General features: G+C 38.5%; 1 protein-coding gene across 1 annotated transcript in view; it reads left to right on the top strand.

The window, feature by feature from the left end:
• Rasa1 (RAS p21 protein activator 1) overlaps window positions 1-13735 on the top strand; it is an 83460-nt gene that overhangs the window by 25304 nt on the left and 44421 nt on the right. The window contains exons 2-5 of the mRNA XM_004651636.3: window positions 7605-7757; window positions 9352-9487; window positions 10276-10346; window positions 13427-13544. Coding sequence (XP_004651693.2) covers window positions 7605-7757; window positions 9352-9487; window positions 10276-10346; window positions 13427-13544 — 478 coding nt within the window. The remainder of the gene's footprint in view (window positions 1-7604; window positions 7758-9351; window positions 9488-10275; window positions 10347-13426; window positions 13545-13735) is intronic.

Below are 13735 nucleotides of genomic sequence, written 5' to 3'. Positions count from 1 at the left end.
AATCACTACTGACAACTTGAAATATTAACAAAAAGTAATTCAATAAATAATGAGTTTTAAGAACATTCTGTTTTTCCAGTAAAGCCAGAGGATTGTAGGAGTTAGGCTGTTAAAAAAAATGGGCTGTGCAAAGCCAAAGGACCCAGGTTTGATTTCCCCAGGACCCACGTTAGCCAGATGCACAAAGGGGGCACACGCAACTGGAGTTCGTTTGCAGGGGCGGGAGGCCCTGGTGCACCCATTCTCTCTCTCCCCTGCCTCTTTCTTTGTTAAATATATAAATAAAATGCTAAAAAAGGGGGCTGGTTGTTGTGTAAATTAATTGCAATTGATAGTTACAGTCAAGAATTCACATGATTTATGTGTTCACAGCCTATGTGCTTTTGTCCTAAAAGGCAGTCGCCTAGTATTCAGGACACCACTTTATTTAATGTCTCAGTCTTGAACTACTTACCTGTTTAATGCTAAATGTTAGTGTACATTGGTATAAAACTAAAACCTCAAATACTTGTTTTTTTAAAATTTTTTGGTACTTTTATTTATTTGATAATGACAGACAGAGAGACAAAGAGGCAGAGAGAGAGAGAGAGAGAGAGAGAGAGAGAGAGAGGGAGAGGGAGGGAGGGAGGGAGAATGGGCACACCAGGGCCTCCAGCCATTGCAAAGGAACTCCAGACGCGTGCGCCCCCTTGTGCATCTGGCTAACGTGGGTCCTGGGGAATCAAGCCTCGAACAGGGGTCCTTAGGCTTCACAGGCAACTGATTAACCGCTAAGCCACCTTTCCAGCCCCTTGGTCTTTATATGTCAATAAGTCAGATCTTTATTATATAGTTACTGTGCTAGAGTCTCATAAACCTTTCTTTATAATCTCATGGTAAATTTATTTACAGAATGGAGATTAAATCAAATGTTTTAATCTTGATATTTTGCCTAAAACAGTAGAATTTAATGACTTAACCATGTGAACAAAAATAGACTTGTTTAATCCTTCATTTTGTCTACTTGGTGGGATATCTGTACTGTTAGGTAGTAATGTACAGGTTCATATTCCAAATATTTCATGTATTTTTACAACTGGATGTTTTGAGCCTAAAATTTAAAAAAATTATCGTCGCACATCACTAAACTTCATTTCAAGGGACTTTGGTGATCATTAATTTTATTTATTTTTTGTTTTTGTGTTTTCAAGGTAGGGTCTCACTGTAGCCCAGGCTGACCTGGAATTCACTATGTAGCCTCAGGGTGGCCTCGAACTCACAGCAATCCCTACCTCTGCCTCCCAAGTGCTGGGATTAAAGGTGTGCGCCACCACGCCCGGCTCATTAGTTTTTCCTGTTGAAAGAAACTGAATAAAAGTAAGCTCTTGAAAGTTAAATTTACTAATTAGTCATTTCAAAAATGAGATAAGATTAGGACATTAGAGGAAGGTAATATTGTTTTGTTTTCTACTAATGCTACCAGCTTACAGTTCTTTTTCCTGTTGTAATGAAACTGTGTGGTTTGTTTGTTTTGTTTTAGTATTTGAAGTGTTATGCACTGGATTAATCAATATTATCTAGAGGTACAAAACCTACACAGTCAATTGAATTAAAGAAGGAATTTATTGGATTAGCTTCTGGCGGTTCAACCATATAGTCTGCAGGTTTGAGAGTCAAAGAACACAGTAGCCAGAGAAAGAAGTTGGCTCCTATCCACTGAACAGGCCAGCTTATCTACTTGGTTATTAAAGTTGTCCTTTGATGAGATCACCTTCTGATAGCATTAACATGGGATACAAGTATGTTTACACCTGTGGACCATCAGAGAGCTTTATCCACATACACCTTTCCCAAATGTCTTATTAACCAGTTTTCCAATTATGCTCCTTCCAAGGCCAAGACCATCCAGCTAAAGATAACAGCCCATTAGTCTATAACTGCACATCTGGCCTTTTTTCCTTCCAAGCAGAAAAGACAACCATGTGCACTGCCCGAAGTTTTGGCCATTGTGAAGACTTACTTTTACCACAGTCCTTCAGATTTGTCCCAGAAAGGGGCTATAGTGCGACATCTGTTTACTTTTGGGAGGTGCCCATGTAATGCGCTGAACCATCTGTAAACTCTGCCCTAGACCTCTCCTCCTCAATTGATCATAGGGCACACCCCATGGTGCCATAGGTGCATGCTTGGGGACAGAAGGCATTGTAACAGGAGTAGCAACCATAGGCATTTGGGCAATTTCCTCATGTAATTTTCTTGTACCTTCAGGGCCTACTTAAGCCTGCTCACATAACATCACTTCCATTTGATGATGGACTGCTGCTGTGCACATCCAGCTTTATGGCCTGATGGGTCAGATAACATCCACCTCACAATGGGCAGCTCAGGTGCATAGTAACTTGATGGCCCATTGTCAAGCTTTCAGTTTCCACTAAGGCCCAATAGCAGGTCAAGGGCTGTCTCTTAAAGGGAGAATAATTGCCTGCAGATGATGGCAGGGCCTTGCTCCAAAATCCCCAGGGCCTCACTGTGAGTCATTTATGGGGGCCTAACAAAGGCTCCAAAACAGCATCCCTATCTTCCTCTGACACCTCAAGTACTATCAGATCTGGTGGATCATGTGGCCCAAGTGGTAGAGCAGCTTTTAAAGCAGCTTGCACCTGTTGAAGAGCCTACTGAAAACTAGCAACTTTCTGAGTCACATAGTATATGGGATGGAGAAACCCACCCAAGGAGGAATGTGGTGCCTCCAAAATCCAAATAGGTTCACCAGGCATTGTGCTCTTTCTTTAGTGGAAGGAGGGGACCGGTGCAGCAACTTATCATTCACCTTAGAAGGAATGTCTCTGCATGCCCCACACCACTGAACTGCTAGGAATTTCAGAGAGGTAGAAAGACTTTGAATTTTGCTTGGGCTTATTTCCCATCTCGTACTGTTCCAACACCTCCAGAGCAGTTGACATAGCCTGCTCATTTTATCCAGTCAGCATAATGTCTTCAGTGTAATGGACCAAGGTGAACACCTTGTGGAAGGGACAGCCAATCAAGATGGCACAGGCCTGGAAAACTATAACTCTGAGATAAAACAGTAAAGGTGTTCTCTAGACCTCACCAGCAAAACAAATTGCTTCTGGTGGCCCTTATGGACCGATATAAAGAAGAAACCATTCACAAAATCAGTAGCTGCATTCCAGGTACCAGGAGAAATGTTAATCTCTTCAAATAAAGAAATCATATCTGATAGAGCAACTGCAATTGAAGTCACCACTTGATCTAGTTTCTGATGATCAACTGTCATTTTGAACACGCTAATTTGGAGATTTAAAGGGGAATGTGGTGGGAACCACCACCCCTGCATTGTTCAAGTTCTTCTATTTTTAAATTTTTAAAAAACTATTATTCATTTGACTGAGATAGGTGGGGGAGAGAATGTTTGCAGTGGCTGGAGCCCCAGCCCAGACACATGTGCCCCCTTGTGTATCTGGCTAATGTGGGCAAATGCCTTCACTGCTAAGCCATCCCTGCAGCCCTCTTCAAGTGCTTTGTAGTGGCATTAATATCTGCAGTCCCTCTAGGGATACAATATTGTTTTTGGTTTACTGTTTTCCCTGGTAGCCAGAGCTCTCTAATGGCTTCCATCTGGTCTCAAGATTAAGAACTTAGAGGAAGGTAATACTGATTATTGCTGTCTTTTCCCTCTAGTACTAACAGTTGACAGCATGCTTTTCCTGTTAAGTGATACCGAGAGTCTTGTGATTGTTGTGGTTTTTATCTGGTTTTAATTTTAAGGTGCTATGCACAGACCTCTAAATAAATAGGCTGGTTTTTTTTGATGGTTTATTTTTATTTATTTTTAAATTTAATTTATTAGTTTTCTTTTCAGTAAATACAGGCAGTTTGGTACCATTATTTAGGCTCATCTGTGATCTACACCCTCCCATTAGACCCTCCTTGTTAATGAAAATGGGTTGTGCATTGTGGAGTTAGTTCCCAGTTATTGGTATGATAAATGTCTCTGCATATCATGACCCAACATGTGACTCTGACATTCTTTCCGCCCCCTCTTCCGCAAGATTTCCCTGAGCCATTTAGGGTTCATTTTTGGTCTGCTTCAGTGCTGAGGTGTTGGGCCTCTGAGGCTCTGGTTCTCTGATTTGGTAGGAGTTGATTTTTCTCTGCATTGATCTCCTTCCCCTTTGTGCTGGTATCCCGTTCACAGGAAAACATCACCCTTGCTTATTTCGCCAGTTGTCCTTAGTTTCAGTTGGGCCCCTTTTGAGGTATGTTGGGGCAGCTCTCTTCTTAGGATCTGCATCTATCTGGAAAAGAGAAGCAGATTCTCCAACTGAGAGTAAGTTAGCACCCGGAAAATTGAGATAACACTTACTTTTTTGATAGATAATATGGTAGGTTTAGGCCCTCTTATATCCCGTGATTGATGGTAGCTTGATATTGTAGAGTGGGCTTGTGTTTGGGTATGGTTCTGACTTGTTTCCCAGTTCTAGCTATGGGTCTAGTACCACTGAGTGGATCAGTTAAAATAGGCTGTTTTTAAAGAAGCAAACCAAAAATAATTCCTTTGAGAATTTTTTTCTTTTTACTATACTTTCTTTCAACTAATAAGCTAAAGAGTTAAGAATAATAAGCTTTAATAATAACAAATTTACAATAATGTCATAATAGTATAACGAATGGTTCCATCCTAATCTTGCATTTTCAGTTTGCCTTAATTATTTCAAAGTAGACTATAACTACCTAAATATAAATTTTAACAAAGTATATGTTGCAATCAGGTTTGCATTGCTGATAAATCACCCAACCAAGAATAGCTTGTGGGGGCGGGGAGAGGTTTATTTTGGCTGACAGCTCAAGGGAGATGCTCCGTGATGGCAGGGAAAATAATGGCATGAACAGAGGATGGACATCACCCCCTGGCCCACATAAGATGGACAGCAGGAACTGGAGAGTGTGCCAAACACTGGCATGAGAAAACTGGCTATAACACCCATTAGCCACCCCCCCCCCAACAATACACTGTCTCCAGGAGGCATTAATTTCCAAATCTTCATCAGCTGGGAACCTAGCATTCAGAACACTTAAGTTTATGGCGGACACCTGAATCAAATCACTGCATTCTGCCCCAGGCCTAGTAAACTGATACCCATACATGATGTAAAATGCAATGCATTCAGTCCAACATAAAAGTCCCCATAGTTTTTTTTTTTTAATTTATTTATTTTTTTATTTATTTGAGAGCGACAGACACAGAGAGAAAGACAGATAGAGGGAGAGAGAGAGAATGGGTGCGCCAGGTCTTCCAGCCTCTGCAAACGAACTCCAGACGCATGCGCCCCCTTGTGCATCTGGCTAACGTGGGACCTGGGGAACCGAGCCTCGAACCAGGGTCCTTAGGCTTCACAGGCAAGTGCTTAACTGCTAAGCCATCTCTCCAGCCCTAAAAGTCCCCATAGTTTTTAATTAATCCCAATGATGTTCAAACATCCCTATAGTCCAAGATCTTTTAACTGAGTCATAATACCAAGAAAATCCGCCCCCCCCAACTTATAATGGCACAGAATAAACATTCACACTGTCAAAGGGCATAGCAAAAAAATATTCAACCAATACAAGATTTAAGACAACCCGGGCAAACATCAAACTCTGTAGCTTCAAATTCATCAACTCTAGCCAGTGACAAATCTCCAAGTCCGATAATTCTAACCAGCAGCAAGTCTCTGGCATTCTAATTCCACCCCTCCAGCTTAGGCTACTTATGGTCCTGGAAATCTTCATCAGAGCCAGCAGCTTTCCTTAGCAGCCATCTCGTGGTCCGGCATCTCCACTGCAATCCAAGGTTCCTCCATCTGGTCTCCATGCAGGCAACCAGCAAACCTGCTTCACACTGCCCATGGCCATTTCCAAAACAGAAGACCACATTGCAAACTCAGTGACCCTCTCTTTCTTTCTTGCTTTTCTTATAGTCCACAGTACCAGGTAGGGCGTCAGTTTGTTAATCTAGGGGGGAATAAAGCAGACTTTGAAGAACAGGACACTGAGCACTCAGGCCCCTTCAAGAGAGTCTACATTCTTGTTTTCCCAGTGCAGGTCAGCTGGCCTAATCTCAAAGGCTGTAATCTCTCAATTGTAGCTGATTGGGCAGCAGTTCACCCAAAGATTTTTCTTTCTGTGTCATATCCCTTTGCTCACACCAGTTCATTTCTGTGCAAAGCAGCCCTGAACAATGTCATAGGACAGGGGCATAACAGCACACAAACTGCTAGCCCAGTCTAGGCAAAGCTCTTTAACCCTCACAAGTCCATTGTACTTACTGCACTCAGATCTTTCAGCTCTGACCAGAATAGTCCATCAACCTGTATTTAGAGTACTGCAAGGTGTTTCTTAGGCCAAGGTTTCAAACCCTTCCACAATCCTCTTGAAAATCAGCTCTAAAAGGCCAAAGCTACACAGTCAGGTGTCTAGCAGCAACTCCACGCTTCTGTACCATTTTACTGTTGCAGTCAGGTTCGCATTGCTGGTAGAAGTCACCCAACCAGGAGCAGCTTGTGGTGGGAAAAGTTTATTTTGTTATCGGCTTGAGGAGGAAACCCGATGATGGCAGGGAAAACGATGGCATGAGCAGAGGGTGGACATCACCCCCTGGCCCACATAAGGTGTACAACAGGAACAGGACAGTGTGCCAAACACTGGCATGGGGAAACTGGCTATAACATGGCTATAACACCCATAAGCCCACCCCCAACGATAAACTCCCTCCAGGAGGCTTTAATTTCCAATCGCCATCAACTGGGGAACCTAACATCCAGAACGCCTAAGTTTATGGGGGACACTTGAATCAAACCACCACAGTACAGAAAGGTCAAAATACTTTGTAATAATTACTTTATATGTCCATCTAGCAGTTTTATGTTATTTCTAAGTACGCTTTTGTTTAAGTAAACCCATGAAACCCTTACTTAGCTTGAAAGCAGGAATGATGATAGAGTCCCAGTCAGTAATATAAGTAAATACCTGGCAGTTTGAAGGCACAAAGGTGATACTTACTTATCACATATTTGTTAAAGTTGGGAAGTAGTTTGAATATGTGGTCATAGGGTAAGTCATCTTTCCATCAAGGGGAAATTAGAATAGCAGCCCTTTAAACAGAGTCATTCCCTTTTACTTTTCTAGGGCTTTAACAATGGTATGAGTTAAAACATTTTATTTTCTTATATAGGTTCTGTGCATGCTGTTAAGTCATATGTGAATTCCTTAGTATAGCGTTATTGCAAATAATTTTCATTTACCTAATGAGCTCTAATTTCCTTGGAAAAGATTATATTGAATATTTGTATTTTGAGTACATATAAGTAATCCTGAAGCTAGGGAGATAGGGAGAAATAATTTGGTTGTAAGTGAAATGACTGGGATTAAGTTTGTAGAAAAAATGAAATACTTCTAAGTCAACTTTTTTAGAGAGACTGAGAGGAAGAAAAAAATGAGTTAAAATTGTCACTGATTCATAGAAAAATGTTTAAATAACCCCTTGTAGTAGTGTATCTTTGAATTAACATACTAATTTTACGGGTGTTATTTTTATTTAATCATTATCTTTTCTCCCCTCCTAGGTGGTATCATGGAAAACTTGATAGAACTATAGCCGAAGAGCGCCTCAGGCAGGCTGGGAAGTCTGGCAGCTACCTTATAAGGGAGAGTGATCGGAGGCCTGGGTCCTTTGTACTTTCATTTCTTAGCCAGACAAATGTTGTCAACCATTTTAGGTAAGTCTTTCTTCTTGGTATGAGGTTATGTAGCATGTCCTTTTTGGTGCTGTATTTATAAATACACCTACTCTCAAAAAAAAAGTGGATGACACTGACATTTAATAGAGAAACTTCTTTCAATCTGATTTTGAGTAAATACTCTTGAAATGTTTAGAACATTGCTGTTGGTCTCTAATATGCTGTCAAATATATTTGTCACTTTTAAAGTATAAAGCATGGCAGATAAATTTTGAAACAAAAAGGCTGGAGAAATGGCTTAGTGTTTAAGATGCTTGCCTGCCAGGCCAAACAAAGGACTGAGGCTTGGTTCCCCAATACCCATGTAAAGCCAAATGCACAAGGTGGCCCGAGTGTTTGGAGTTCATTTGCAGGATAGAGGCCCTGGTACACTCATCCCCCCCCAATAAATAGATGAGTAAAATATTTTTTAAAATATTTGCAAGAAGTTTAATGCTGAAATAAGAGTGGACTGAGTTTATAGAATAACAGAAAATACTGTTTAGAAATCAAGATGTAAGCCCCTCATTTGAGTTTATTTTAGTTTTACTAGTCTGAAACTTTTATGTACTTCAATGAAATAAGTTTATAGATTTTTCAAGTACAGAGATTAAAATCTCATTGTACAAATATACTTAGGTGTATTATTGTATTCCATTTAATTTTCACTGGAGAAGTTAAAAAGTCAAAGCCGCTTATTAACTGATAAAGTATTCTTGTACCAAAGATTTTTAGATTTTAAAATAAGCTCTAACATTGGTCTTACAAATTAAATGCATAACATTTATACAAGGTGTATTATGCCAAGTAATACAATTTTATAATAAAATAAAATACTTGATAATATAGATTTAACTATTTATGTGACCTTTCATATACATTTTAAGAGACCTGTGAGCTACTTTTAGCCAGAGAATACTTACTAAAGTTGTTAATTTAGTCTTAAATATAGAAACTGAACTGAGATATTTGAAGGTAAATTTTAGAATATTTGATTTAATTATATTTAATTACAATAAAGGCTTATACATCTAATATATTATTGAATTCTTAAAAATTATACTGAGTAGGGGCTGAGGAAATGGCTTAGTGGTTAAGGCATTTGCCTGCGAAGCCTAAGGACCCAGGTTCTATTCCCCAGGACCCACGTAAGCTCTATGCACAAGGGGGCGCATGCGTCTGGAGTTCATTTGTAGTGGCTGGAGGCCCTGGCGTGCCCATTCTCTCTCTCTGCCTCTTCATTCCCTCTCTCTCAAATAAATAAAGAAATAGATTATTTTAAAAAAATTACCCTGAGTAATTTACTCATGACTATTTTAATAAATGCTTTTAAATTTTCAGGGATATATTTTAGTGGAAAAAAGTGGGTTTATGGATTTACAATTTATTTTTATGAAACTTAGTTTTCAAAGTTGGCTGTAGGGATAGAAGGATGTAGCTCAGTATTAGAGTGCTTGATTTGTATGTACAAGGACCTGGGTTCATTTTCTAGGACTCAAAGGAAGTAAAAGAGAATAAAATACCATGGCTTTAATGTGTGTGTGTGTTGTGTGTATTTTTTTTCCTTGTCAAACTATTTCCTCCTTACAATTAGGATTATTGCGATGTGTGGTGATTACTACATCGGTGGAAGGCGCTTTTCTTCACTGTCAGACCTAATAGGCTATTATAGTCACGTGTCTTGTTTGCTTAAAGGAGAAAAATTACTCTATCCAGTTGCACCACCAGAGGCAAGTAAAAATTTAATGAAATCTTTCATAACTTTGTTAGTTCACGTTAATAATGGATTTTACTGTTGTTAACTTTCTTATGATGACAATTAAATTCAAGAAGTATTTTATTAAATTTTAATTCTAGTTATAGTGTCAGAACAAAACTGACAACATTCTTAAATAATTTTCTATTAAACTAACTGGATTTAAAAAAATAATTCCATCTGTTTGTGGCCTAATAGTGCTAATTGTGAAATTGTTTCCAAAGCTAAAATGCCATTTATATCATCAGAGGTAGATGAATTCATATGCTCTTTATAGCTTATTTAAAACGAAATGATTGCTTGTGTTAGACAAAAAGTCTTGGGCTGGAGAGATGGCTTAGTGGTTAAGCACTTGCCTGTGAAACCTAAGGACCCCAGTTTGAGGCTTGAATCCCCAGGTCCAACGTAAGCCAGATGCACAAAGGGGTGCATGCATCTGGAGTTCATTTGCAGTGGCTGGAGGTCCTGGCGTACCCATTCTCTATCTGCCTCTTTCTCTCTCTGTCTGTTGCTCTCAAATAAATAAAAAAAAATAAAACAAAAATATTTTAAAAAAGAAAAGAAAAAAAATTTATTATCCTTTTAGAAAAACTTTTATAAAACCATTAAAGAACCACAGACATTGCTAGGTTTTAGATATAAGCTAGATAATGATTGAGTGATCCTATGAAGTGTTTATTGGCTTTTAAGTTTGTATGGATATAGCTCCTGTTCTTGAAATCAAAAATGATTTTGTAAAAAAAAAATTTTAATGGTTTACAGCCAGTAGAAGATAGAAGGCGTGTACGAGCTATCCTGCCATACACAAAAGTACCAGACACTGATGAAATAAGGTATTTTATAATGTTTATCATGTATAGGCATTTAAATTATATATTTGAAAGAGATAGACTTTGTGATTTGTTGCTCTTAGATTAGGAAAGTTTTAGAATTTGAGGGAGTAACCTACTGCAGTATAAAAGTACTTTTACTATTGAGTTTGGGTCTGTATTTTTAGTGGGGATGGCTTATATCTTCTGATTGAGGCCTTGATAGAGTACTTGCCTAGTATATGTGAGGTCCTGGGTTCAATCCCCAGTTCTGGGGTTAAAGAAAGAAAGAAAGCGAGTGAGAGAGACAGAAAGAGAGAATATTACAATGCTCCTAGAGTATTACTTCATTATTTATGTATAGTTTGATAACCAAAAACTACCATTGTCTTTTTGTAATCTATTCGTTATTTAGATAGAAACTGTTTCTTACCTGTGTAGTGTTAGTGTTATTTCTGATTAATTACTGATTGTATGGTTTCTTTGTGAAATCAATAGCATTAAGATGTAATGAAGACTTTTGTTATACTAACAGTTTCTCAACAGTGTATTAAAATCTAAATGCAGCAATGTGAATGTCAAAATAAAAATTCTCTTTTCTTATGATTTTCTTCAAAATTATGACTTCATATTTAATTCTTATTTGCATACTTGTAATTTAAACTGAAAAGGCCAATAAAAGAACATAAAGGAAGAAAAGGCAAATAGTGCTGTACTGTAAGCGTAGAAGCGTTAAAAAATGTGTAAGCTTCCAGTGGGCTCCCCCAGCATAGTTGTTCTTATAATAATAGTCCATGTAAACTGGTGATTTTAGACTTATTCAAGGGTCCATGTGTTAGTTGGGGTTTTCCAGAGAACAAAAATGTAGTTGTGGTAGGCGTATTTCAATAGCTTTTTCAGTTACAGATAAACTATGACATTACACCCAAAACTTCAAAAGTGACACATCATATTAAAAGTGAAAATTATGTCAAGAAATTATCTATTGGGCTACAGAGATGGCTTCGAGATTAAGGCACTTGTCTGCAAAGCCAAAGGACCCAGATTCAATTCCCTAGGATCCACATAAACCAGATGTGCAAGGTGGCACATGTGTCTGGAGTTCTTTTGCAGTGCCTGGAGGCCCTGTCATGCCCATTCTTTCTATTTGCCTCTTTCTTTGTGAAATATTTTTTTTTGTTTTGTTTTTTTGTTTTTCGAGGTAGGGTTTCACTCTAGCCCAGGCTGAGCTGGAATTCACTATGGAGTCTCAGGGTGGTCTCGAACTCATGGCAATCATCCTACCTCTGCCTCCCGAGTGCTGGGATTAAAGGCATGTGCCACCACACCCAGCTTGAAATAAAATTTTTAAAAAAGAAACAATCTATATGAATTCCAGTACCATCCACTAGAACTGTCCACAGGCATTAAATAATATCCAGTAGGATTGTTCGCTTGGTCTGGTCTTTTATTCATCCTTAATTTTGTAACATCATGAAGTGGTCAGTTAGAACATGTGGGCGCATAGTTGGGAGATCCTCCAGTTGTTAATATATTATACTTTATCAAAGAAGTTTAAGCCTTCAGTATAACCATTAACCTTATCAGAGAAGTCATTTTGAAATTGTCAGACTTGGGCTGAACTACAGTATGATTACTAAAATTCTAATTTTTTCCTCTCAATGTTCAGATTTTGTCATTGGCAACAAATACTGTCAACAATTTTCCTTGAGTTTCATGTTCACCTAAAAAAAAAAAATAGTGAAAAGCTCAAATCTAAGTAACAATAGCATTTATCAGTCACTGCCTCAAGTGAAAATGGTAGTGTACAAAAAGCACTAGTTAATTTTGCTCTCTACTCACTGCTTTTCCTCAAAAAAGAGTTTGTCCCACAGGAAGGATGTATTACTGGTTTCATAGAGGGTCTCGCTGTGCAACCCGAGCCGATCTCAAACTCCTGTAATCCCGCATTGCAAGGCCGAGGCAGGAGGGTTGTGATCTCAAGACTAGCCTGAACTATTAAGCTAGTTTGAGGACAGCTTGGAATACTTAGCAGAACCTTGACTAACAAAACCTAAGGTTATAATGGGGTCCTGAGTTATTGGCCCCCACCCAGTAGAGAAAAGGGAATGGGAGGAAAGAGAGCACACATGCATAGGCAAACTGCTGATCTAGGAAGTGAAATAAAGAATAAAGATGTTCTATTTTTTTTAATAAGGAAAATGTTAACATTATCTACATAGTAAAAACAAGTATGCTTGCTAAGATAAAATTTTTTTTTAATAATTTTTAAATTTATTTATTTATTTGAGAGCGACAGACACAGAGAGAAAGACAGATAGAGGGAGAGAGAGAATGGGCGCGCCAGGGCTTCCAGCCTCTGCAAACGAACTCCAGACGCGTGCGCCCCCTTGTGCATCTGGCTAACGTGGGACCTGGGGAACCGAGCCTCGAACCGGGGTCCTTAGGCTTCACAGGCAAGCGCTTAACCGCTAAGCCATCTCTCCAGCCCAGATAAAATTTTTTGAATTAACTTTCATATAAGTATGTTTTAATTTTTTTGTATTTTTTATTTTATGATCTACATATATAAGAATTAAAACAATTTTTACAGTTCAGCTTTCATGGAGCTACTGGCAGTATATATGTTAATTACTGGCTATAAAAACTTACATCTGGGCTGGAGAGATGGCTTAGTGGTTATGGCTCTTGCTTGCAAAGCCAAAGGACCCAGGTTCGATTTCCCAGCACCCATGTAAACCAGATGTACAAGGTGGCACATGCTTCTGGAGTTTGTTTGCAGTGGCTAGCTGTGCTGACATGCCCATTCTCTCTATCTGCTCCTCTCTCCTCTCAAATAAATAAACTAATATTAGAAGATTAAATCTATTCCAGCATTGTAGATAATGTAGGTGTATTTATTAATACATGCTTGGATGTGAAGAAATTCAGAGTTGGATTATTGAATCTTCACTATCACAAGCAATGTTAGGAGCAGCAAGAACTCTAGAGTTTTGAGTGTAACCTCAGGTATTTTTCTACTGTCACACTGTCTTGTACCATGGCTTCTGAAAACTAAAATTTGCATGTTTAAAAATTTTAATCATGTCATATTTTTATTTTAGTTTCTTAAAAGGAGATATGTTTATTGTTCATAATGAATTAGAAGATGGATGGATGTGGGTCACAAATCTAAGAACAGATGAACAAGGCCTTATTGTTGAAGACCTAGTAGAAGAGGTGGTAAGTTCATACTTTTGTTGAGTTTTTGATTCTAAGTATTTTATAACAGTTTAGAAATCGTCTGTACTCTGGGTTATTAGTTATGAACACATGTTGTTTATGAAAGATGCTGTGATTCATAAGTATAAGGATTTTTTCTGTAAAATGGATTTAGAGGTAATGATAATAAGCAAGGTAGCATGTTAGAACAT

The sequence above is a fragment of the Jaculus jaculus genome, chromosome 14 (assembly GCF_020740685.1).
Source record: "Jaculus jaculus isolate mJacJac1 chromosome 14, mJacJac1.mat.Y.cur, whole genome shotgun sequence".
Lineage (NCBI taxonomy): Eukaryota > Metazoa > Chordata > Mammalia > Rodentia > Dipodidae > Jaculus > Jaculus jaculus.
Note: the sequence above shows the minus strand (reverse complement) of the source record. Positions and strands in the feature narration are given on the sequence as shown.